Source organism: Mustela nivalis, assembly GCF_964662115.1.
Source record: "Mustela nivalis genome assembly, chromosome: X".
Taxonomy (NCBI): Eukaryota; Metazoa; Chordata; class Mammalia; order Carnivora; family Mustelidae; genus Mustela; species Mustela nivalis.
Window position 1 is genome coordinate 91,395,896 of NC_139040.1, and position 26,139 is coordinate 91,422,034.

The 26,139-nt window shown below is 51.8% G+C and overlaps 1 protein-coding gene across 1 annotated transcript; it reads left to right on the forward strand.

Annotated features, from left to right (window-relative positions):
* Positions 1-148: 148 nt before the first annotated feature.
* Positions 149-24,953, forward strand: CACNA1F (calcium voltage-gated channel subunit alpha1 F; the record flags this gene model as incomplete). The annotated part of the gene is made up of 48 exons (XM_082716526.1): positions 149-173; positions 1,581-1,827; positions 2,218-2,323; positions 2,547-2,686; positions 2,925-3,067; positions 3,156-3,308; positions 3,937-4,133; positions 4,243-4,346; positions 5,063-5,253; positions 5,504-5,596; positions 5,706-5,799; positions 5,970-5,996; positions 6,154-6,314; positions 7,226-7,451; positions 8,776-8,983; positions 9,084-9,204; positions 9,321-9,402; positions 10,339-10,384; positions 10,570-10,621; positions 11,456-11,618; positions 11,798-11,927; positions 12,144-12,203; positions 12,353-12,459; positions 12,551-12,638; positions 13,052-13,159; positions 13,232-13,284; positions 14,263-14,409; positions 15,190-15,391; positions 15,490-15,648; positions 16,428-16,538; positions 16,785-16,868; positions 17,696-17,716; positions 17,927-18,055; positions 18,404-18,469; positions 18,724-18,815; positions 19,464-19,623; positions 19,850-19,977; positions 20,275-20,371; positions 20,557-20,659; positions 20,924-21,025; positions 21,192-21,322; positions 21,568-21,696; positions 21,980-22,149; positions 23,113-23,238; positions 23,340-23,467; positions 23,596-23,705; positions 24,229-24,426; positions 24,723-24,953. The coding sequence occupies 48 exons, from the start codon at positions 149-151 to the stop codon at positions 24,951-24,953; spliced, it is 5,949 nt and encodes a 1,982-aa protein (XP_082572652.1).
* Between the last annotated feature and the right edge of the window lie 1,186 nt (positions 24,954-26,139).

The window sequence follows — 26,139 nt, forward strand, 5'->3', positions numbered from 1 at the left end:
CAGGCTGTAGCCCAAAAATGTCCCATCTTTGCCCCATTCACCCTCCCATCCAACCCGGCTACAGCCCCGCCCTGTGACCTTAATCTCTCTAAAGCTGGGAGAAGAGAGGGGGGCTGTGTGCAGATGGCTCTTCAACCTTGAAAGGAGGATGTCGGCGTCTGAAGGCGGGAAAGGTGAGAGCAGCCTTCCACCCCTGCAGACCCTTGGAGCAAGCCAAGGCTTTGCTCTACCCTCTGCCCCTCTGCCCCATCTACTGCCCAACAGGACCCCACCCCTGAAGAGTCACCAGGGGACCAGAACCACATCACCTTGTTTCCCTCCCCTACAGCACCAAACATAGCCTTAGTATCACCTGAACCCTGACGCTCAGTCTGACTCAGACCCTGCCCCTATGGCCTCCCAGCCCCATCCCCAGCTTTAGTTCACAACTGAATCCCAGCCCTAATCCTGGCCCCAACCTCCATCCTCGTGTCCATCCCAAGTCCAATTCCAAAACCAGCCCCAAGCTTAATCCTAACGCAAACCTTACCAACCAGAGGGCAAACCCCTGTCAGGGTCTAAACCCCAATGTAGATTCAGCCCCTTAGTATGAGCTATAAATTCACCTAACCTCAACCCCAACATCGAGATATCAATATTGTTAGTGAGTAGGTTTCTGAGTCTCCAAAAAGTCTCCAAAAAGAGCACAGATCAATTTTAAAAACTAGAGAGAGAGAGAGAGAGAGAGAGAGAATGAACACATTTGATGGTGGTAGTAAGTCATTAAGTCTTACTACCTTGGAGTCAGAGATTGCATATGTTGGAATCCCAATTCGGCCACTTGGTCAAATCACTTCCCTTTTTGCATCAATTTCCTTACCTGCAAAATGGGAATAATACTCTGTGCCAGACATTATTCTGAATGCTGAACTCACTTAATCTTCACAACGACTCTATAACATAGGTACTCTTATCACTCCATTACGCAGATAAGAAAATTGAAGCTCAGGGAGGTTGCACCATTTTCCCAAGGCTGCACACAGGTGCCAAGTTCAGACAGCTTGTTTCCTCCAACACTGGGGATCCTAACCAAGCCAGCCTACTGCCCCTCAGAGGCTAGAATAAGGCCACAAGAATTGGGAATGACTTTAGCTGAAAACCCCAATGCCAAATTCAGATCCCATCCAAACTTAACTTTAACCCTAACCTTGATCCTAATTCTAATCCCAACTCAGACACTCTACTCCTTCCTGTATTTAAACCCAATCCAAAATCCACCACTAGAATTTAACCCTAAATTTGCCTCTAGCTATAAACTTAATCCTACCCCATGCCAATTTAAACTCCGTATCAAGTCTAACAGCAAAGACTACTTTACTTGGAAATGTAATTTCACCTTCCCTTCTCTAAAAACTCTCTTTACCCCCAATCAATTACAACACCAACTCTTCCCTGCAATTCTTAACTCAGGCACCACCCCAACTCTCCCTAATTTTACATGCTCTTCTCTCCTGCCCCCAGACACAGGGATGGGACCGGGCAGGAGGCAACCATGATTGCCCCAATACCCTCTCCCTCCCTGACTCGGTTTCTCCACACAGACAACACCCCAGAGCCCAGCCCAGCCAATGGGACGGGACCTGGTCCTGAATGGGGGCTGTGCCCTGGGCCTCCAGCATCGGGGGGTGAAGAAATCAGTGGGGCATCGGGCCTGGAGACCCCTAAGCGAAGGACTCAGCACAGTAAGCACAAGACGGTGGCAGTGGCCAGTGCTCAGCGGTCACCCCGGGCGCTCTTCTGCCTCACCCTGGCCAACCCCCTGCGGCGGTTCTGCATCAGCATTGTGGAGTGGAAGCATCCTGGAAGGCCGGGGCGGGGCTCAGGAGTGAGGTTTCACCAGGGTACCAAGAGTCAAGGTTTGGGTCAGGGCTGGGATGGAGGAAGGCCGAGGTCACTAGGGATCAAGAGTCAAGAACTGGATTAGAGGGGGAGTTGAGAAATGTGAAGGTCACTGCGGGGGGTGGGGGAGGAGTGTCAAGAGTCAAGGGCTAAATCAAAGCAAGAGTTGGGGATGGCTAAGGTTTCTAGGGGGTTCAAAGTCAAAGCCTTGGTCAGGACAAGGGCTGGGATGTCAGGGCTGGATGCCTTGAGTTAAGCATCAGCATTGGATGGGGAGGGCTCCAAGGGAATGTGGGGAATCTGAGACCTATCTGCCTGGGTCCTTGACTGTCACCTGAGACCCTTTGACATCCTCATCCTGCTGACCATCTTTGCCAACTGTGTAGCCCTGGGGGTCTACATCCCCTTTCCAGAAGATGACTCCAACACGGCCAACCACAACCTGGTGAGGCTTGCCCCCCTGCCCCCGCCCCAAGCCAGATCCAGCCCCAGCAGAACCACACCACAACCCTTCAAGCCCCCATCTCTGCTCTTCACTGACCCAGATGACCCTCTCCTATCCAGTTGAAACTTAGGTCTCCGATTATGCTTCCTTTTCGGCGGCCCCCCTCAAGCCTCACCCTCAAATAACCCCCACTCTCCCGCCCCGCCCCTGGCTCCAACCTCAGGAGCAAGTGGAGTACGTATTCTTGGTGATTTTCACTGTGGAGACTGTGCTCAAGATCGTGGCCTACGGGCTGGTGCTCCATCCCAGTGCCTACATCCGCAATGGCTGGAACCTACTTGACTTCATCATCGTTGTGGTCGGGTGCGCGTCTGCAGGGGACCTTAGCTCAACTTCCTACCCCAGGCCCGCTGAATTCGGGGCCCAGGGGAAATGTCTGTTTCCGACTGCCCCCGTTTGGCAGCCAGAATCAGGAATATCAACATATTTTAAACTTCTTCACATTTCCAGTCACGAGGACCTGTGTTTTTCCGAGAAGGGAGGGGTGGAGGGAGGTCCCGAGGCCCGCCGCAGGCCTCCTAATCCCGTGCTACCCCTTCAGGCTGTTCAGCGTGCTACTGGAGCAGGGCCCTGGTCGGCCGGGAGACACCCCGCACACAGGGGGAAAGCCGGGAGGCTTCGATGTGAAGGCGTTAAGGGCGTTTCGGGTGCTGAGGCCACTGAGGCTGGTATCTGGGGTTCCAAGTGAGTGGCACGCCCCCCAGGAGGTTGGAGGTGGGGGAGGGGCGCCGGAGTTGGGAGTTAGGCCAACCTCGCCCCTCTGTTCCCACAGGCCTGCACATAGTGCTTAATTCCATCATGAAGGCGCTGGTGCCCCTGCTGCACATCGCCCTGCTCGTGCTCTTTGTCATCATCATCTATGCCATCATTGGACTCGAGCTGTTCCTTGGACGCATGCACAAGACATGCTACTTCCTGGGATCTGGTCAGCCTTTCCACCCCTCTGGGGACAGGACACCACCACCACCACCGCCCCGCCCTTCCCTCCGCGGGTTTCTGGGCCACACCCTGTGCTCAAATCCACAGGACTCCACCCCCAGGCTCAGGCTCCGCCTCCGGGATAACAAGCCCTACCCCTTTATTCAAGCTCCGCCCTCAATCCCGGACTACTGCCGCCCCTTGACTAATAGCTCCGCCCCATCACACGAATCCACCTACAGGCCTAGACCTTTCCAGGTGCTTGACTCCATCCTCCAGGACTGGCCCCAAATACTCAAGCCCTTTATCCAGACTCCCGCCCAAGCCTTGCCCCCGCCCTTTTTCCAAGAGTCCCTTCCCAGTTCACAAGACTCCTCCCCCAGGCTCAGGGCTCACTGCTATTTACAAGATTCTACCAGAAGTTTTACAGTTCTACCCCCCAGATACCTGTGGTTGAGACTCACAACTTCCCTGTGGTTCTGAATCCTGATCTAGCAGAGTTGTGAGCTTACAGTTGCCCTTGATTTAGAAAAATCTCGAACCCTGAGTTGAACTTCTCAGGTGGACGGAGCTCCAGGATAGCAGGGACTGTGGGTGGGCAGGCTTCAGAACCCAAAGCTCCCGTCTTCCCACAGACGTGGAAGCGGAGGAGGACCCGTCGCCCTGCGCATCTTCGGGATCCGGGCGTGCGTGCACCCTGAACCAGACCGAGTGCCGCGGGCGCTGGGCAGGGCCCAACGGAGGCATCACCAACTTCGACAACTTCTTCTTCGCCATGCTGACCGTCTTCCAGTGCGTCACCATGGAAGGCTGGACAGACGTGCTCTACTGGGTGAGGTGGACGACAGGCACACAGTGCGAGACTGCACCTGCCTTTCCTCCCCAGGCTCAGGCAAGAGCGTCTGCATATACTGAGAGATGCATGTCCTCTCTCTCCCCAGATGCAGGATGCCATGGGGTATGAGCTTCCCTGGGTATATTTCGTGAGTCTCGTCATCTTTGGGTCCTTCTTCGTCCTCAACCTTGTACTTGGTGTCCTGAGCGGGTGAGGAGCCTAGACACCCTCCCCCATACTGCCCCTCAGCCCCAGTCCCATTTGTTCTGTTCCTAGAAAACTCCTAGGCATCCTTTCAGAACCCATCAGAAATACCACTTCATTCGATCTGTCAACATTGAGCAACTACTGGGTGCACTAGGAATAGAATAAAAGACAAAAATTCCTGTCTTCCTGGATATTACATTCTGGTGGGGAGAGACAGATAATACCAATACACACAACAGATTGTGTATACACACACCCACACACATGTATGTGGTGGGTTGTTGAAATTTTTTCTTATTTCCAATAGGCCCCATGCCCAGTGTGGGGCTTGAACTCACAATCCTGAGATTAACAGTCACATGCTTTACCAACTGAGCTGGCCAGGCGCCTCACATATGTAGTGTTTTATATGGAATATGTGCTATGGAAAGAAAGGAAGGATAAGGATAGAAATGAGCAAATTGTGCAATTATAAATAGGGGCAATCAGGACAGAACTCCTTGAGAAGGTGACATCTGAGTAGAAATGTGAAAGAGATGAGGGAATGGGCCACATGGATATCTGAGGAAAAGGTGTCCCAAGGAAAGGGAACCGCTGATGCGAAGCTAGAATGTGTTTGACATATTCCGAGAACAGCAAGGAGACCAGTAGGGCTGGAATGGTGAAGGCAAGGGAGCCAGAGTGGTTCCCTCACCTAGCTCTCCATCTTCCTCCCTCAGGGAGTTCTCCAAGGAGAGGGAGAAGGCCAAAGCACGAGGGGACTTCCAGAAGCTGCGGGAGAAGCAACAGTTGGAGGAAGACCTGCGAGGCTACCTGGACTGGATCACGCAGGCAGAGGACCTGGACATCGAAGACCCCTCAGCAGATGGCAATTTGGGTTCTATGGCTGAAGAGGGCCGGGCCGGCCACCGTAGGCAACCCCGTGGGGCCCATTCCCTGCTCCACGCATGCCTCAGATGTGGGCTACCCTCCTCAAATCCCGCCCCGACTGGCAACAACTCTAGGCCCAGCTCCCGGTTCCAGCCTAGGACACAGAACCAGACCCACATTTGAATACCCTGTACCCAGAACAAAGACTCCAAATAACACCCCCCCACACACCACCACGGCCCTAACCCAACCTCAGGCCACGCTCCCCAACTGTCCTTCCCATCTGGCAGGGCCACAGCTGGCAGAGCTGACCACCAGGAGACGTGGACGCCTGCGCTGGTTTAGTCACTCTACCCGCTCTACCCACTCCACCAGCAGCCATGGTGAGGGTCCAGCCAGATGGGGGATGGTGGGATGGGCAGACAGAGAAGCAAGCCAAGTTTGGAACCTGGGGTCTTCAAGTACAGACCTCTATTCTTACCCTTCCTACAGCCAGCCTCCCAGCCAGTGACACTGGTTCGATGACAGAGACCCCAGGCGATGAGGAAGAAGAGGAGGGGGCTTTGGCCAGTTGCACACGCTGCATGTAAGGGCCTCCAGCCCTTGACCCCTGGCCAGTCCAGAACCCAGTCCAGACCCTGACCCCCATCCTTATTGGACCCTCTAACCTTGACCCCAGCCCCTGAGCTCCAACCCCAGCCACCGACTGCCCCTTAGTCCCTCATGACGCTCACATCCCATCTTCCTCTTTTCCAGAAACAAGATCATGAAAACTAGGGTTTGGTGAGTTGGGAAAATTAAGGGATTTGGGGCCCCATGACTTTGTGTGAGCCCCACCTCCAAGTCCCCCGTGACCACCGGGCTAGCCCACCCAAGCCCCCCAGGCCCTGCTTAGGTAGGTAATTTCAACCAGAGTACTCACCTTTCCCCTCCTCCCCAGCCGCCACCTCCGCCGAGCTAACCGGGGCCTTCGGGCACGCTGCCGGCGGGCTGTGAAGTCCACCGCCTGTTACTGGGCCGTGCTGGTGCTCGTCTTCCTCAATACGCTCACCATCGCCTCAGAGCACCACGGGCAGCCCGTTTGGCTCACCCAGATCCAGGGTGCGCCCTCTCCCCAACCGCCGGACTACCAGCCCTCTTCCCCAACCCCCAATTCTCTCCACTCTAGAAACCCAAATCCAGGGCTTCTGGGGTTCCTCAGACCCCCAGACATTGCCTTCTTGCCCTAATAAATGCAGAAACCTTAGCCTGTCCCATCGCACCTTGTAGCTAGCACTCCCAGAGCACTTGCTCTGGGCATCAAGCTCTGTTCTCAGCACTTTGCACGGACTAACTCAATTTTTCTTCACTAAAGCCTTATGTGAAGCAACTACTACTGCACACAGTACTGATTGCCAAGGTACTGAAGAATTAAATGATTAATCCCAGGACTCAGCTAGTGAGTGGCAAACCCAGGCAGGTGGCTTGGGACTCCAGAATCTTAACTCCACACTGTCTGGATGGGTTAACCCCTCTGTGTCTGTTTCCCCATCTACAAAAATGGGGTTAGTAATTGTATCCACTTCATGCAGGTGGTTGGAAGGATTAAGTGAGTTAAAGTGAAAAGTGCTTCGAACATGGCTTAGTCCACATAAAGCTAACATTTTAGAAGTGCTAGCTTTTACCGTTATTCATTTTATCTCAACGCCAACCTGAATACTGAACGCACTTCTGACCCCAAGCCTCAACCCAGCCTCAATCTCAGCTAAACCCCAAATTCTAACACTAGCTTCAAAATGGAGTTTTCTTGGACTCATAGAGGCTGATGGATTCTTCTCCTCACCTCTCCAAGCCTTTCAAAACCTCACCTACTCTGACCTACAGACTCACCCCAATCCCTAACCCTTGTTCTACCTGCCCCCAGCCTGTGTCTGCCTGATAACAGCTACCCCATATTGCCCCATGGCCCTCACCCCCCTACACATTACTGAGGAAATTGGCCAATCCAGTCACCTCTGCCCCTCTCCCCATAGAGTATGCCAACAAGGTGTTGCTCTGTCTATTTACGGTGGAGATGCTTCTCAAGTTGTATGGCCTGGGCCCCTCTGCCTATGTTTCTTCCTTCTTCAACCGCTTTGACTGCTTTGTGGTCTGCGGAGGCATCCTGGAGACCACCTTGGTGGAGGTGGGCACCATGCAACCCCTGGGCATCTCAGTGCTCCGATGTGTGCGCCTCCTCAGGATCTTTAAAGTCACTAGGTGCGTGGGGCTGGGGAGGATTGGGGCCCCAAGCACAGCCTGAACAGCTCCCTCCCCAGCTCCAGTGACTATCAGCCTTACCATTCATTTAACAAATACCACTGAGCACCTACTTGGTGTCAGGCACTCAGAGAAACACTAGGCCTAGTGAAACACTAGGCATCAAAGCAGACACAAGTTCCCGCCTTGCAGAGATTATTTTGAGAGAGAGAAAGAGCACAAGTTGGGGGAGAGGGGCAGAGGGAGAGGGAAAAAGAAAATTTTAAGCAGCCTCCACACCCAGCTCAGAGCCTGACCAGGGGCTTGATCTCACAAACCTGAGATCATGACCTGAGTGGAAATCAAGAATCAGACGCTTCACCGACTGAGCCACCCAGGTTCCTCTGGCCTCATGGAGATTAAAGTCCATTGGGGCGGGTGTCTACTTTATTTCCATTCCCTTCCTCAACCTCAACTCCAGCTCAAACATTATTCCGAGCCCCATCTCTGAACTCCCCTCCATACTCATCTGCAAACATTACACCATCTCTAACCCTAACCCCTACCCACTCATCATATGCAAGCTCATCCACAGCCCCAACACCCAGTCCCAAGGCCAGCTCCATCTCTAATCTCCTCCCTAAATCACAGCCTATCCCCATCACTAACCACAACCCCCATGTCCCTAACTCCTAACCAGTAGCCTGCCTCCAGCTGCAATCTCAGACCCAGACCCAATCTCACTCCTAACCCCTCTTCTATCCCAACCCTCAACCACAACCTTATCCCCAACTCAGTCATCTAAAACTCCAAATACTCTCTTAACCCCTAACCCCATCCCCATCCCCAGCTACAGTCCCTAACCCCAATCCCAGTCCCAACCTGAAACCCAATTCTAGCTTCACCTTCCATATAACCTCCATCCTAACTTCATCTCTCATTACACCCTCAACGCCAACACTGACCCCAAATTCAACCTTCTCCTCACATCTTATTTTCACATCAACCCAACTCCAAAGCTCATTTTATTTTGTTAAATATTTTTTTTTATCTGAGAGAGAAACTGAGAGAGAGAGAGAGCGAGAGAGAGAGCACAAGTGGGGTGAGGGGAAGAGAGAGAAGCAGACACCCTGCTGAGCAAAGAGCCTGATGTGGGGCTTGATCCAGGACTCCAGGACCATGACCTGAGCCAAAGGCAGATGCCCAACCAACTGAGCCACCCAAACGCCCTTCCAAAGCTCATTTTTACCTGACCCGCCCTTAACACATTGCAAGCTGGAGTCCTGCCCTGGGTCCTGACTCACCACTGGACATGTCAACCCTGCCTCCCCCATCTCTGCTGCAGGCACTGGGCATCTCTGAGCAATTTGGTGGCATCCCTGCTCAATTCAATGAAATCCATTGCATCGTTGCTGCTTCTCCTCTTCCTCTTCATCATCATCTTCTCCCTGCTTGGCATGCAGCTCTTTGGGGGCAAATTCAACTTTGACCAGACCCACACCAAGCGAAGCACCTTCGATACCTTCCCCCAGGCCCTCCTCACTGTCTTTCAGGTGAGGTCTGGAGACCATGGGATGGGTGGGTTGGGTGAGGAGTAGGGAAAGCATAGGGTGGGAGGGTCCAAAGAGCTTCACAGTGAACTCTCACCCTCAGATCCTGACAGGTGAGGACTGGAATGCGGTCATGTATGATGGTATCATGGCCTATGGCGGCCCCTTCTTCCCAGGAATGCTGGTGTGTGTCTATTTTATTATCCTCTTCATCTGCGGCAACTGTATCCTTGGAGCCTTGCGGGGCTGGGTGCTGGTAAAATGTGGGGTAGCTAAGGGGATATGGGCAGTCCACAGGCAGGCTTCTTCTCCATCCTTTGTTAGCCTGAGCTCACCCCAGACATCCTTCTGAACGTGTTTCTTGCCATTGCTGTGGATAACCTGGCCAGCGGAGATACAGGGACTGTCAATGACAAGGGCAGGTGATGTCTGGCTCTGCCCCCAAGACAGTCTCTCCCCGGGATCCCTGACTGTATGTCTCCACACATACATACATCCCACACTACCAGAGATGCCTCGGTCACCCTGGTCACCCTGGGGTCACCCATATCCCCAGATCCAACCTGTCAGTCCTCATTCATTCAATGTGAATTCTTTGATCTCCCACTTTGTGTCAGGCCATGTTCTAGACACTGAGGAGATGACAGGGTTCAAGGTAGACAGAGTCCTCCCTTTCACAAAGATGACACTTTAGTTGGGGGAGGCAAGCAAAATACAAAGAAATGAATATATAACATAATTTAATTAAATATATGTTAACGATATATAATGAAAAAAAGAGTTTGGGAAAAAAAGAATAGAGAGAAATGAAAGTTGCTATTTTGCTATAGGGTTAGACCCTATTTTGGTCAAGGAAGGCCTTTACACAGAGGTGACAGTTGAACAGACACCCAAATGAAGGGAGAGAATGAGCCATGAAAATATCTGGGGGAAGAGTGCTTCAGACAAGGGGACAGTAAGTGCAAAGGTCCTGAGGTGCACATTCAGCACATTTAAGAAAACACCAAGGAAACCAGGGAGTCTGGAGTGAGGTGAGCAAGGAAAAGAGTGGTAGGAGGTGAGCTCAAATGGGGGAATAGGGGGACCCCATTGGGGGCATTCTGGGCCATAGCGAGGACTTTGGTTTTTGCTCTGAGTGAGTGGGAGCCATAGGAGAGGTGTGAGCAGAGGAAGAATGTGCCAGACTTAAGATTTAATAGGATCCTTTTGGCTGCTGTGAAAAGAACAGACTGTGGGGATGAGGGCAGAAGCAGGGAGGTTCTATGGGACCTCAGAAAGGTCTGTTCTGATTGCACGGACCCCTTCAGCCTCGTCTATCTGCTGCAATCCTTAGCAATTGCTCCCCTTTTCTCTCACAGGGAGAAGAGCACTGAGGGGGCTCTCCCACAGGAAAATGGAGTGTTGGTGAGTTAGAATCCTGGGCACTGTCTACGCCTCCCATTACCACCAATACCTGTCTATGTGTGTGTGTTTTAACCCCCATTTTCTGCCTGTGCACCTCTCCACTACTGTGTTCCTTCCATGCCTCCCCTAGGTTTATTCTATAGTGTCTCCCCCACCATGGGTGACCCCCATCTTTCTGTCCCCAGGTGCCTGGTGGGGAGAATGAGGAAGAGGAGGGCAGAAAGAATGAAGAAACAGGCAAGTGGGCAGGGCCAGATGGAGGAGGTGGGGGACCTTAGAGACAGCACCGGGCAGACCTCTTGACCACCTAGATCCTCCTGTCTGAGGAGAAGACTTTTCTGAAATCATCTTGAAAGTGATGGGCTTGATCGGAAAGGATGACTACCTACTATTTACATCAACATGGATTGAACTGGAGGGTATTATTCTAAGTGAAATAAATCACTCAGAGAAAGACAATTATCATATGGTGGAACATAAGAAGTAGCACAGAAGATCATAAGGGAAGTGAAGGAAAACTAAGTGGGAAGAAATCAGAGAGGGAGACAAACCATAACAGATCATTGACTCTGTGAAACAAATTGAGGGTTGTGGAAGAGGAGGTGGGTGGGGGGATGGGGTAACTGGGTGATGGGCGTTAAGGAGGGCACATGATGGGATGAGCACTGGGTGTTACATGCAACGAATGCATCATTGAGCACTACATCAAAAACTAATAAACTGATAAAAGTAGTGGGCTTGGTGTGTGGCCAGCAGCATTTGAGATGCTGAGATTAATGAAGACAAAGATTTTTGTTTTATTGCAGAACTTCTCAGAGCCTTTATTGTAAGATAGCGTGTATTGGATGGCAAGGATGGTGATGTTCATACAACAGACATTTCCTGAGCTTCTACTGTGTTCCAGGCACTGTTATAAGTTCTGGAGACCCAACTGTGAACAAAACAAACTAAAAGACCTTCTCTGAGGAGCTGACACATGGGAAGAATTTGCCGTGTGACAACCACTATTCTACGGGTTTAACATACGTTTTCCAATGAATTGTCTGTCTTTTGGTCTTCTTCTGGTACCAGGCATGGAGGAAGAAGAGGAGGACGAGGAAGATGAGGAGGAAGAGGAAGAAGAGGAGGAAGGAGGTGCAGGGCATGTGGAACTTCTGCAGGAAGTTGTACCCAAGGAGAAGGTGATACCCATCCCTGAGGGCAGTGCCTTCTTCTGTCTCAGTCAAACTAACCCGTGAGTTCTGGGAATGGATGAGGGGCTGAGGCAGCAGGGGCTGGGGCAGGTGGAGGGCCAGGTACCAACCAAGGCTCTGGCAGGGTGCGCAGCCCGATGCAAAAGATGCTGAGCTGTCTCCCTTGGGCTCTCCCAATCAGCTCTGTGGTTCTGGGTTCTCACTATTCCCCACTCCCCAGGCTGAGGAAGGCCTGCCACACCCTCATTCACCATCATATCTTCACCAACCTTATCCTGGTGTTCATCATCCTCAGCAGTGTGTCCCTGGCCGCTGAGGACCCCATCCGAGCCCACTCCTTCCGCAACCATGTGAGCCATTGGCTGGGGGCTGAGGGAACACTCCCAGTGGTGTCATACTGGGCATAAGAAGAAGGACAGAAAAAGAGAGGGAGGGAAGGGAAGGAGGAGGGAGGGACAGCAAAGCTTACAGGAAGCACATGCACACACACACACACATATATACACATACCCCTGGGATTTCGCTAAGCCATGACTCAGTGGCTTCCCCTATTTCTCTACTCCCAGATTCTGGGGTACTTTGATTATGCTTTCACCTCCATTTTCACCGTGGAGATTCTATTAAAGGTAATGAATAGGCCCCCAGTCTTACCCCCAGTTGCCCCAAACCATCCTGTACCCACCCCCACAGCCCACCTCTCCCATTTCCATGCCCTCCTCCCCTCTCTATACCCACACCCGGAGTCTACCCTGATGTCCTCCTCCCCCTCCCGCAGATGACAGTGTTTGGGGCCTTCCTGCACCGAGGTTCCTTCTGCCGTAGCTGGTTCAATCTGTTGGATCTGTTGGTGGTCAGCGTGTCCCTCATCTCCTTTGGCATCCAGTGAGTGACCCTCTGCATCCCCTGCCCACTCCATTCCTCCCAGAGCAGAGGCCAAACCTGGGCCAGGGCCTGAGGACTCACCCTTCTCCAGCTCCAGCGCCATCTCAGTGGTGAAGATCCTGAGGGTACTCCGAGTACTGAGGCCTCTCCGAGCCATCAACAGGGCCAAGGGACTCAAGGTAACCCAGCCCCACCCAAACCCAAAGGACCCATGTCCTGCCCCACTCCTAGGGCCCCAATCTCCAATCAGACTGACTATTTACACAGACACCTGACCACACAGCCTGGACCCAACATGTAAACCACACCCCAGACAACTGATCATGTGGCCTGACCAATATTCCTTACAAGTAACTAACAATTCCTACCCATGGCCACATTTCCCTGACCCAAGTTCCTGAAATGTGGCCCCATATCCCTTCCTGGTAAATACTTATTCCTAGTCAGTGCCCACATGGTCCTGAGCACATATCCCTGGTCCATGACCAGGTGTCCCCAGCCCGAGTCCCTGAGCCCCATCTACTCCCAGAATCCCTCCCCCCTGGCTGCTGTGGCCTGTAGTCTCGTGAACCATCTGTGTGGGTGCCTGCAGCACGTGGTGCAGTGTGTGTTCGTGGCTATCCGAACCATTGGGAACATCATGATTGTGACTACACTCCTGCAATTCATGTTCGCCTGCATTGGCGTGCAGCTCTTCAAGGTGAGAGGAAACACTGGAAGGTCAAGGTGGGGAGCAAGGGGTAAACCTGCCTGACAAGTATCCTCCCTACAGGGGAAATTCTACAGTTGCACTGATGAAGCCAAACACACCCCCCAAGAGTGCAAGTGAGTGCCCTAAACCCTGCCCTTGGTGGAGCTTGGGGCCCCTCCCAAAGGCTAAAGAGGCCCCTAGATCTCACCCAGGCCCCTGGAACCCTTGGAGCTTCCTCCCAAGAATTGCAGAAACTCCCTCAGTTTTTATCAAGCCCCCCCAAGCTCCCCCAATTCCCCACAATACACCCCCAGAACTTTCCCAAGAGCTGCAAAGGCCCTCAGGTCTTGCCAAGTCCTAAAAGACCCTCAATACCTCCCCCAAACCCCTCTTCTCATTCTCCAGAGTTACCTACATTCTACTATGGACCCCCCAGAAATCCCCAAACACTCCCCTCACCCATGGCCACTGTCATAAAGTCCCAGGCTTCCATCTTGAGATTCCTGTAGAGGGTGGTGATTAAAAGCATGTGCTTTGAAGTCAAGCATTCCTTGTTCAAATTCATCTCATGAGACTTGGGGGTACATTTCTTAACCTTGCTGAGTCCCATTTTCCTTAACTGAAAAATGGGGATGAAAACAATGCAGATCTCACAGGTTTCTGTAAGGAGTAAATGAGTTACTATAAGGAGAGTGTATTACAACATAAAGTTTCTACATGTAAAGCCGAGTACAGGGCCTGACATATCCTTCACGCTGAGAAATGTTGATTATTAGTATTATTTTTTTTCTGGGAGATGACAATGATGATAATGGAGATGACAGTTAACATATATGGTACCAACTATATGCAAGATACTATTCTCATTGAATGACTTGATTAATCCTTGTATCAGGCCAGGAAATATGTTCTGTTAGTATTCTTATTTTACAGATGAGGAAAACTGAAGCACAGGGAGGTTAAATGCCTAAGATCACCCAGCCAGTAAATGCAGGGGGGTAGGATTTGAACCCAAGCTATCTAGCCTCACCACTCCATGCTGGAGACACCAGGCCCCTTTCCCCAGCTCTCCACCCCTGCTCACCCACCCACTCTGTCTGCAACATCCACAGGGGCTCCTTCCTGGTCTACCCTGATGGAGATGTATCACGACCACTGGTCCGGGAGCGGCTCTGGGTCAACAGTGATTTCAACTTTGACAATGTCCTCTCAGCCATGATGGCCTTATTTACTGTCTCTACCTTCGAAGGCTGGCCTGCGTAAGAAGCAGGGCTCCAGGGATGGGCAGGGAAGGAGGGAAGGAGTCTATAGAATGGGATCTCCTTGGGGATGGGTGGAAAGGTATCTTGAGACTGGATAGGGTTTTCTGAGGACTGGTGAGCATATCAGAGGACTGAGTGGGGGTCCTCCAGAAGTTTGCTGGGGGTGCTTTGGGGACTGGGTATGGGGGTGTCTCCAGAAAGGCTAGAGGTCTCTGAGGACGTCTAGAAAGGACTGGGTAGGATTTAAGGGGTACCAGGTAGGGGTCTGGAGGAAGGCACGGGGGGGAGGTCTCAGAGAGATGGAGCTCAGTGGTTTTCAGAGAGCTGTATAAGTCTTTGGGGTTCTAGTTGAAGATCTTTGGGAAGATGGTGCAAGGAATTCAAGCTGATGGGACAGGATTTAGAGATCTTCAGGGGCTTGTGGGGGAGTTCTGGGGAAGTGAATGGGGATCTGAGGTGAATGAAGAAGTGAATTTAGTGGTCCATGGGAACTTAAGGGATTTGGGGGTCTTGAAGGACTGGGGTGGAGACTTTCTCTAGAGGGTTGTATGGGGACCACTGGGTCTCCAGAGGGCTGAGACAAGGGATTTAGGGGTCTTTGAAGCCAGCTGGTGTTGCTTGGGGTATGCATGGAGGTCCCAGATGGCTAAGTCAGGGGATTTGGGGTCTTTGGGGTGCCAAGCAGGAAATTCTAGAGTGTCCGTTATAAGGTGTCTGGGGACAGGTCTCAGGGGACTGGGATATCTCCTCAGCCATTCCCACTGGTTCCCTCCCCAGTCTACTATACAAGGCCATCGATGCAAATGCAGAGGACAAGGGTCCTATCTATAATTACCATGTGGAGATCTCAGTGTTCTTCATTGTCTACATCATCATCATTGCATTCTTCATGATGAACATCTTTGTGGGCTTTGTCATCATCACCTTCCGTGCCCAGGGCGAGCAGGAATACCAAAACTGTGAGCTGGACAAGAACCAGGTGACCTCTAACACCTCTCCTTATGGCCTCCAACCCCTCCCCACCACTCTCTTGCCTTGGGACCCCACTGCTCACTCATGCCCTGCACCCATATGCAGCGCCAGTGTGTGGAGTACGCCCTCAAGGCCCAGCCACTCCGCCGCTACATCCCCAAGAACCCACATCAGTATCGTGTGTGGGCCACTGTGAACTCTGCTGCCTTCGAGTACCTCATGTTCCTGCTCATCCTGCTCAACACGGTTGCTCTAGCCATGCAGGTCTGAGCTCCCCACCCTGACCCCTGCCAGACACCTGAACCCTACTCTGTCCACACAATCCCTTGGGAACCATTAGGAATGCTTTAGGCTGCAAGCAACCAAATCCCCAACTGACAGAGACTTAAGTTATAAAAATATTTGCCACATTTCTTCAAATCTAAGGCCAATAATTGGAAGTTGCATCCTGACTTAAGAGATATAAGAATGTGGGGGAAATGCATATGGCAACTGTAAGTTGCTATTGATTGTGAAATGCACCCCATTTTCAAAGATTCTAAATGTGAAAAGATGTGCATATTGGAGTCAACAAAATATGGTAGGCTGTTTGATAATTGTTCATCAGGTATCCAGTGTCTTTCTCTTCCTCCATTCTTAACAAGTTGGCTTTCATTCTCATGATTGTTGCTTCATGGTCACAAGATGACTGCCATGGCTCCAGGCATCAAAACCACATTCAAGGCAGGAAAAAGGAAGGAAGACTGCACCCAAGGGCTCTTCTCATTTGATCCTTTTATTGGAAAGCAAAAATAGTTTTCACAGAAACTGCCCAGCCAGCATAAGACTTCCGTTTCTGTCTCATTAGTCAGAAGTAGCTGCAAGGAAATCAAGACTGGGCTTTCCAATATCTATATTGGGATATCGACAGTTTGAGGAGTTCGGCCAAAGCATAGTTCTATCACATCTCCAGACTCACCTCAGTCCAAGCCAGAAAATATTTGGTTGTGGGTGGAGAGGTCTCTGCCTCAGGCTCCGTCCTCACACTTGGCTTTCTCTCCCAGCACTATGAACAGACTGCTCCTTTTAACTATGCCATGGACATCCTCAACATGGTCTTCACTGGCCTCTTCACTGTTGAGATGGTGCTCAAAATCATCGCCTTCAAACCCAAGGTGCCCCCCCAAGCCCTAGACTCACCTGCAGTGGGTGAATTCCCTGGGGTGGCACTCATTGCAGAGCTCTCGGGGTGGGGGGGCAGCAACCAAGGGCTCATAGATCAAGGAGTGAGAGGGATCCAGATGAAGGCCTATCGTGTAGTCCAAGCTGGGCCCTGCCTCCATAATATCACCTACCGCTGGACCCCTATACTAACTTGCTAGCTCTGAGAAGACAAGACTCTACTTTTTTCCTGCCTACAGCATTACTTTACCGATGCCTGGAACACATTTGATGCTCTTATTGTGGTGGGCAGCATAGTGGACATTGCCGTCACTGAAGTCAACGTAAGGACTGGCCTTTCCACAAACCCAGCCTTCCCCCACCTCAACCCCAGAGCCTCTCAACTTACCTCCACCCTAATCTTGAAGACTCAGTGCTCCTCATTCCAGCTCCATGTCTCTTGAATCCCTGTCAGGTTTAGCCAAAGCCCCCCCTACCAGCTCCCTTATTCCATTTATTTCCTTACTTTATATCCCTTATTCCATTCCATTCAATTCCATCTGCTATCTCCTAAAACGACTCTCCTGTTATTTCCATTATTTCCTTCATTGCCTCTACATCCACCTCCATTAACTCCATCAACTCCGCCAATTCCTGCTTTGGCTCCATCGTTCCTTCTGACTACTTCATTGGCTGAATTTTCTCCAACAACTCCACTGTCTCCAACACTGGGTATTTCACGGCTCTGTCATCACCACTGACTGTACCATGGGCTCCATCATCTCCTCCATTGGGTACTACTTGGCTCTGTCACCTCGATTGACAATGCTGCTGGTTCCATGTCTCCATCACTGTCTCCTCCATTGGGTCCTCCATCGGTTCTCTAATCTCCATCATCTCCATGAAACTACTGGCTTCATCATTTCCTCCATTGGCTCCACTGGCTCTCTGCCATCATTTTCCATACCCTCTCATTTCCCTTCCACCCTCATTGCCAACTCTTCCCACAACCATCTTGATCCACTACCATATAACCTTCTCCATCATCCCTTGAATAATGACTTTACCATCCATTATCCCCTATATCTGCTACATTGTTTCTCCCTTTGTTCATTTGGGCCTGCGATCTCATCCTCTCTGTCACCTCTGTCTTGGCCATTTCCCCCTTCAGAATGGTGGCCACCTTGGCGAGGTAGCCCCCACCTCACAGCAGGGACTCTATGCTTCTTTCCACACCTACCCTCCCTTCCTTTCTTCCTAAGAGTCCTTAGAAATGCTCCCTGACTATATCCTGGGGCCTGAGTTCTGAGGGACTTGGGGGCTGGGAGGGCCAAAGCATGAGACAGGGAGGTGGCTGGGGCAAGTGTAGACTCATCATACCTACCTACACCCCCAACTTCAGAGCTCTGAGGACAGTTCCCGCATTTCTATCACTTTCTTCCGCCTCTTCCGAGTCATGCGACTAGTCAAACTTCTCAGTAAAGGTGAAGGAATCCGCACATTGCTCTGGACATTCATCAAGTCCTTTCAGGTAACTCCCCATCCCTTTGACCACCCCTCACCCTCATCTCACACTTCTCAGCCTGTCCTTTTACCACCCCAAGAACTACATTTCCCAGTGTGCCATACCCATCTGCAATTTACCATTTCTGGTTTTCTCTGTTTTTCTAGCCTCCCAATTCCCAACGTGCCTTGGTCTCACTGACCTTATTCTATTGTATTTAATACTGTGTCCACATTTGGGAGACATTGATAGTCATGGGCACTTTGGGGATGGGTCACATCTCTCGGTAGGCCCAGACTTGAGGGAACAGTGCATTTTGTGGCTTATAGTTCTCTGCCTGGACCTGAATATCTATCCTCCTCTCCAATCCCATAGGCCTTGCCCTATGTGGCTCTTCTCATCGCAATGATATTCTTCATTTATGCAGTCATTGGGATGCAGGCAAGTGGGGATCCCAGGGAGCATCCCTTAGGCACTATGGGTAGGAATTCACCCACAGTGGGGGTGGTGGGTTGAAAGACAAGCTGGATGATACTGAATCAGTCCACACATCTGTGAAATGGAATCAGCAGTACCTACACATCTGTGAGAATCTTTTGATCTAGTACTCTTTTGAGTACTGGAAGGTATGAAATGGGTGACAACCTGTAGGGGCATGGGTTTGCCACTCTGACACATGCCCTGTGCACCCACAGATGTTTGGCAAGGTGGCTCTTCAGGATGGCACACAGATCAACCGAAACAACAATTTCCAGACCTTTCCCCAGGCTGTGCTGCTTTTGTTCAGGTGACATCCATGCCTCCTCCACTGCCATCTTGGTCCCCAGCATGTCTTTGGGTGCTCACACACCCTGTCTGGGCCCCAGACTGTCTGAGCTGTGGAAACAACAGGGCAGCATGGGGTTCATTTTGCCTGAGACCTTTTATGGCTGTGATCTTAAGAGTCGTGTAATAATCTAGCCTCGACCATTCTTTTTTTTTTTTTTAAGATTTTATTTATTTATTTGACAGAGAGAAATCACAAGTAGATGGAGAGGCAGGCAGAGAGAGAGAGAGAGGGAAGCAGGCTCCCTGCCGAGCAGAGAGCCCGATGCGGGACTCGATCCCAGGACCCTGAGATCATGACCTGAGCCGAAGGCAGTGGCTTAACCCACTGAGCCACTCAGGCGCCCTCGACCATTCTTTTTCTGGCTGTAAGGTGTATCCACTTCTTAGGCCTCAGTGCCCCATCAGTAGCATCGGGATCAACATGGGGATACCTGATGAACATGACTGTCATCGTCATGGTCACACCAGCTTTTAAAATATTGAAATGCTTTATGGAATTTATCTGTGCCAGATATAACCCCTGACATTACCCTACAGTCCCCTACAGTGCCACTTGTGATGATTTCATAGCCTCCCCTCCAAAATGGCCCCACTCTATGACCTCCAGGTGTGCCACTGGTGAGGCATGGCAGGAGATAATGCTTGCCAGCCTTCCTGGGAGTCGGTGTGACCCTGAGTCTGATGTCAGCCCTGGTGAGGAGTTTACCTGTGGTAGCAATTTTGCCATCGCCTATTTTATTAGCTTCTTCATGCTCTGCGCCTTCCTGGTGAGGACTGTTTCCCCACAACCACCACCACTGCCATGGGGGCTGGCCCTGAAAGGTCTGGGGACAAGGTGGGGAGCCCAGATCTTCAGAGGGGGTGAAAGGGCTGGTCTGATAAGATCAACCAGGGACTAGTGACCCAGTAACCATAAGTTTACCTCAGCGTCCCACCAACCCCCCACACCCAGCTTAGCCCTTCACCTAACCCTCACTGTTCACTGGCCCACAGATCATAAATCTCTTTGTGGCTGTCATCATGGATAACTTTGATTATCTAACCAGAGACTGGTCCATCTTGGGCCCCCATCACCTTGATGAATTCAAGAGGATCTGGTCTGAATATGACCCTGGAGCCAAGTATGGTCTATAACCACATAACTGGGATTGCAGGGGATAGTGCCCTGTCCCACCTAGTCCCCCAGTCCCAGAACTTCTGACCTGTTATCCATTAACAATTACCTAGTCAATAGATGTCCCAAGGTTCCCACTGCCTCTGTCCTCTGCCTTCCCCAACTGCCCTCAGATTCTTTCCTGGCAGGCCCTGGGTTGTTGGGGGTAGGGGAAGTTGGTAGAGATGAGCTGGTGGAATCTTCAGAAAGGGATAGAGGTATCTCCAATCCAGCGGTGCCACCCACCCACCCCAACTTGTCCCAGGGGCCGCATCAAGCACCTAGATGTGGTTGCTCTGCTGAGACGCATCCAGCCCCCCTTGGGATTTGGGAAGCTGTGCCCACACCGAGTGGCCTGCAAGGTCTGTGCACCTGCCCATCCCCCACCTCTGAAAGGGCTGTCCGCCCACCACATGGGTGGGGAGGAACCCTGTCTTGGGTGGGGAGGGTGTGTTTGGTTTTATCTTCAAAGGTTTCTGCCCCTGGGTATCCAATGCCTTCATCCCTGGCATTTGATCAAAGTGGGTTCCATGTCCCTGGTGTGTAGAGACTTGTGGCGATGAACATGCCCCTCAACTCAGATGGGACAGTGACATTCAATGCCACACTCTTTGCCCTGGTTCGGACATCCTTGAAGATCAAGACAGAAGGTGCATGGGAGGGATGGGGAAGAGGCAGGAGCGGGAGGGCCTCTAGGGGAGGTGCAGGGATCAATCTCATTGAGTGATGGGCCTGGCTCCTGGCTCAGAACCTCAAAATAAGTAACTATGGCTCCTCCTGCCCTGTTTTACCACCTGTTCAATGGGGGTGGTGTGTGACTGCGTAGAAGCTTGTGAAGCCCCTTCCAACAGGGAAGGAGTGGCTGCGAAGGGCTCCTCCTATTGGCTCGTGCCCCATATTCTCTCCTGATGCAGGGAACCTGGAACAAGCCAATCAGGAGCTGCGGATTGTCATCAAAAAGATCTGGAAGCGGATAAAGCAGAAGCTGCTAGATGAGGTCATCCCCCCTCCTGACGGTGAGCTAGCTCCACCCCAATTCCATGAGCCCACCCAAATGTCAAATGATTACTCACCATCAGGAAACTAACATTGGATGGGAGTGGGGGCCAAAGGGAGTCTATGCTGTGGGTAGGGGGAACAGAGGACCCCTGAGTGACCTTGCCTCTTCTCCCTTGCCCCCAGAGGAAGAGGTCACCGTGGGCAAATTCTACGCCACATTTCTGATCCAGGACTATTTCCGCAAATTCAGGCGGAGGAAAGAAAAGGGGCTACTAGGGAGTGAGGCCCCCTCAAGTACCTCCTCTGCCCTTCAGGTCTTCAGAGAGGGGCCTGGGTGGGGTGGGGTATGTGGGAGCACCATGGCTGAGGCTGCCTGCCCTCTTGGTCTTGTGTAACCCATGTCACAGACAAGGAAGCAGAGGTCCCAGGATTTACAGAGGGTCAGGGGTGGCTGAGGGACCCCTTACCCCACCCCACACTCCTGCATGGGAAGCAGGCTCATGAATGGGGGAGTTTGGACCCTGAGCTACCTTGCTTCCCTATGTTTCTACCCTCACAGGCTGGTCTGAGGAGCCTACAGGACTTGGGTCCTGAGATCAGGCAGGCCCTCACCTGTGACACAGATGAGGAGGAAGAGGGACAGGAGAGAGAGGAGGAGGAAGATGAGAAGAACCCGGAAATTTATAAAGTGAGGGCAAGTTTTCACTCCCCTAGGGAATTTAATTGTAAAAAAAAACACTCTCTTAATTCCTTATGTAACTTGGACACTACCTTTGGGGACGAGGCCCCCTGAGAAGACTCCCTACAACAGGCAAACATTTATTTGATACCTACCATCCATTGTTGGAAGGTGAAACCCAGATTTAACCCTTAGGGAGGTCACTGGGAATAAACTTCAAGTGACTTGTGTCACTGACCGAGTGACTTAGATGTAACGTGAATGGCAACATTCAATCCTGTGACTTCCACAGGCCCCGATGGGCTCCCAGCCCCCATCTCGCCGGAGCTCCATGATTTCTGTGTCTCTACCTGTTGGGGACAGACCTCCAGATTCACTCTCCCTTGGGCCCAGTGATGACGATGGGGGGGCTCCCAATTCCAGACAGCCCAGTGGACCCCAGACTGGATCCCATGGCTACAGGTACGGTCAAGGGTCTGGTGGGATGTTGTAAGGGAAGGCAGGGACTAGCCACTACATGGGGGTAATTCAGGAGCAAGGGGACCTTTGAATGGAAATTTAGGACAAATAGAAGGGATTTAAGGGCTCAGATGGGAACAGAGGGTAATAAGAGATTCATAAGAGAAAGGCAATGCAAAAGTTTGATACAAAAAGCACGTAACATGGAACTAAATGAGTTTAAGTTCAAATCCTGGTTCTGCCATTTGCTAAGTGATCTTGGGCTAGTCACTTAGTTTCCATGGTCCTCAATCTTGTCACCTGTAAAAGGTGGATGATAACAGCACTTACCTCCCAGAAATAATGAAAGAACATAATGAAGTCACACCTAGCTTTTATAGCCTCCTCCTCACCTCCCCCCAACACACTCCCAGTTCCTGTGTTGAAGGTGTCTCTTCAACAGGCCAACTTTGATTTTTTTTAAATGTTGGGTCCTTCCCATGAGAAACATCTATTAAAAGAAATCCCACATTTATTTTAAGATGATGGCAGGTTGGGACACCTGGGTGGCTCAGTCAGTTAAGCATCCAACTCTTGATCTGCGTTCAGATCATGATCTTGGGGTCACAAGATACAGCCCCAACTGGGGCTCTGCACTCAGCATGGAATCTGCTTGGGATTCTCTCTCTCCCTCTCCCACTGCTCCTCTTCCAGTCTCTCTCTCTCGCGCGCGCACGCTCTCATATAAATAAATAAATAAATAAATAAATAAATAAATAAAATATAAAAAATAAAATGATGACAGGTTAATTTTATGTTATGTGAGTTTCCCCAATTGGAAAAAAAAAAAACAAAAAACTAAAAGCCCAGTGTTTCTGTAGGGGATGGGGCATGGAACAAGAAGGAACCAGGAGCCCAGGGCCACAATACGAGGAGGATTGTGGTTGGAGGGGGTCTGGTTTGTCTAACTTGCTTCACTTTCCCCAGGAGAAGCTCTGGAGGCTTTATTTTCACCATTCCAGAAGAAGGAAGTTCTCAGCTCAAAGGAAATGAAGAGCGGGAGAATCGGGACAAGGAAGAGGAAGTCCCCACCAAGGACTCTGGCCATGACATGTAGGATGACCCCATGAGCCGCATGCAGGAGGGCAGGACTAATGGGACCTCATTGCCCATGCGCAGGCCTGAGCTCATCCTCAGCCCTCTCTCCCGCTCAGGCTCTCCTACCTAAACGAGCAGGCAGGGACTCCTCCACGCCCCATCATTTTGCCACCCCACAGACCCCAGAGATACCTGGATGGGCACAATGTACCACGCCGCCGTCTGCTGCCCCCCACACCTGCAGGTGAGAGCAGGCATGGATCCTAGCCCCCCTACCAAGAGCCATCAGGGCAGAGGGCTAGGGTGGGTGGCACTGACATTCTTCTTTGCCCCCCCCGCCCCTCCCCGCACTGTGCCTCCCCCCACCCCCAGCTCGGAAGCCTTCCTTCACTATCCAGTGTCTGAGGCGCCAGGGTGGTTGTGAAGATTTACCCATCCCAGGCACCTATCATCGTGGGCTACCCCTCACCAGCAGGGCACAGGTGAGGTGGAGAATGGGGTGCTGAGGTCTGGAGGGGTAGAGTTAGCCTAGGCTGAATTTATCAAACACACCACATGTCTTCTGAAAAATGAGGCACATATGAATTCACAAAAGCAAAAAAAGGGTTGGGGGAAGCAACCCTCTCAGGACCCCTCACTCTTCGGGAGCTCAATAAGCTTTGCTGCCCACCCACCCTCCCAAAAAAAAAAAAAAAAAAGAATTCACAAAAGCCTCACTGTACCTGTGAGATAGGTACTGTTGTTAGTCCTAGTTTACAGATGAGGAAACTGAGGCCCGGAGAGGCTTACCCGAGATCACACAGCCAGTAAGTGGCAGAGCTCAGATTTCTACCCAGGTCTTTTATGCTCCGGAATAAACTCAAGTCTGGTTTATTCACATTCAGTTTGCCTCCAGTTGTGCTTGGAGGGTGGTGGGCAGTGATAAGAGGTAGGCACAGGGGTGAGTCCTAGATCCTCATATCCCACCCATCAGTCCTGAGCCCCCTGGTGTTTATTCTGGTCCAGGGTTCCTGGGCAACCCCTCCGCAACGGAGTCGGCTCCTCTATGCCCCACTCTTGTTGGTGGAGGAGGGCGCAGCAGGGGAGGGATACCTCCACAAATCCAGTGGTCCGCTGCGCACCTTCACCTGTCTGCCCGTGCCTGGAACCCACTCGGACTCCAGCCATGGCAAGAGGGGCAGTGCTGACAGCCTGGTGGAGGCTGTGAGTTGAGAAGGGACCTGGGCAAGGGGGATGGGGGAGAAGGGGAGGAAGTGGGAGCTTGGGAAGGAGGGAAGAGGGCATCCCCCCCCAACCCCCGGTCTCTGCACTGTGTGTGTGATTATCTATCCCTTTGCTCTGCAACTTCTGCTTAGCATGATGTATGCACGACTGTCCCCAGTGACTTCCCTGCACACTTTCACGGATGATGCATCATCTACCTACACTGACCCGCTGTGCACATTGCTTTGATTCCATGTTGGGCCCTCTGCTGACTCTGATTCCATCTGTGCCCCCAGGTGCTCATCTCCGAGGGCCTGGGCCTCTTCGCCCGAGACCCACGCTTTGTGGCCCTGGCCAAGCAGGAGATTGCAGATGCCTGTCGCCTGACACTGGACGAGATGGACAGTGCTGCCAGTGACCTGCTGGCACAGGGGACCAGCTCACTGTATAGTGATGAGGAATCTATCCTCTCTCGCTTCGATGAGGAGGACCTCGGAGACGAAATGGCCTGTGTCCATGCCCTCTGAATTCCCACCCCTCCTCCCCTGCTCAATAAACCTGCTCTCCCTTCCCCAGAGGGAGACAGGCATGGACCACAGCCCTGGATTTCGGTATCTTTGCACTGGGGGTCTGGGGCTGCCCAGCGCCCCCCAGGCATCCATCCCCTGCTTCAGCCCTGAGCCACTGCCCACACACGAATATTTCCAGAAACCAGGACAGCCAGGCCTGATTATTCAGCGTTAGGGAAGGAGGGAGGAGGAGGAGGAAGAAACAGCAGCCAAAAAAAGCTGGAGACAGAGTGGAGGTGGTGGGGGAGGGGAAGGGGACCGGACAGAGATGGAGGAAGGAGGAGGAGAGAGGATGTGTGGAGGCTTGGATGAGGAGTGGGCCAAAGTCAAAGATTCCACAAGGGGTCAGTCAGGTCAGCCTGAGGAAGAACAGATGGGATGAAATGGATAAGAATACTCGGAGTAGAGTCCTGCCAGTAGAAAGGCCTGGAGGTTGGATTTAGCCTGGTATGTAATACGTCAGTCAGGCAGAGGGGTCCTCTGACAGCATCAGGAATTTCTGGGAAGCTAAATTGGGATTACCCTGTCTCCTGCTTTCTACCTTCTGCCTAAAAAAAGAGAAAATCTAAGTCCGTTGACAGAAGACATGGGTGACAGCAAAGGGCGAAGCCTTCAGCCTGCGGGAACCCACTCAGGGCCCATCTGGTTTTCCTGAGACCACCTAAGAGTACCCCACTGTCCCGCACAGATCCCAGTGCTCCTCTTTCTGCTTCTTGCCCTGCCTGTAGTCATCACCCAACCTTTGGGGGTCTCATTAACCAAGCGAAGTTTTATCAGGCATTTACTTTGTGCCAGGCACTGTTCTGGATTTCCCTCATGCCAAACTGAGCTGGCTTAGATAAGCCGCAGGACTTGTCCAAGGTGGCATTCAGCCCCACTCTGAAGGAATCAGAGGCAGTGCTGGGAAAGGTCCTGGATGGGGCCACTGCCAGGGAGGTTCCGACCCAGGGTTTCATCCCAGTTCTCAGAGCAAGAGTTTTCCTAAAAGCAGTGGGGAGCCATGGGAGAGATTTGAGCAGGGTGGTGACATAGTTAACGGCATTTTAAATGGATGCTCTGACGGCTGTGCTGAAAACAGAAGGGAGGGGGAAGAGACTGGAGATGCTAAAATTGGCAGGAACCATGGTTGCCGTAGCCAGGGGAG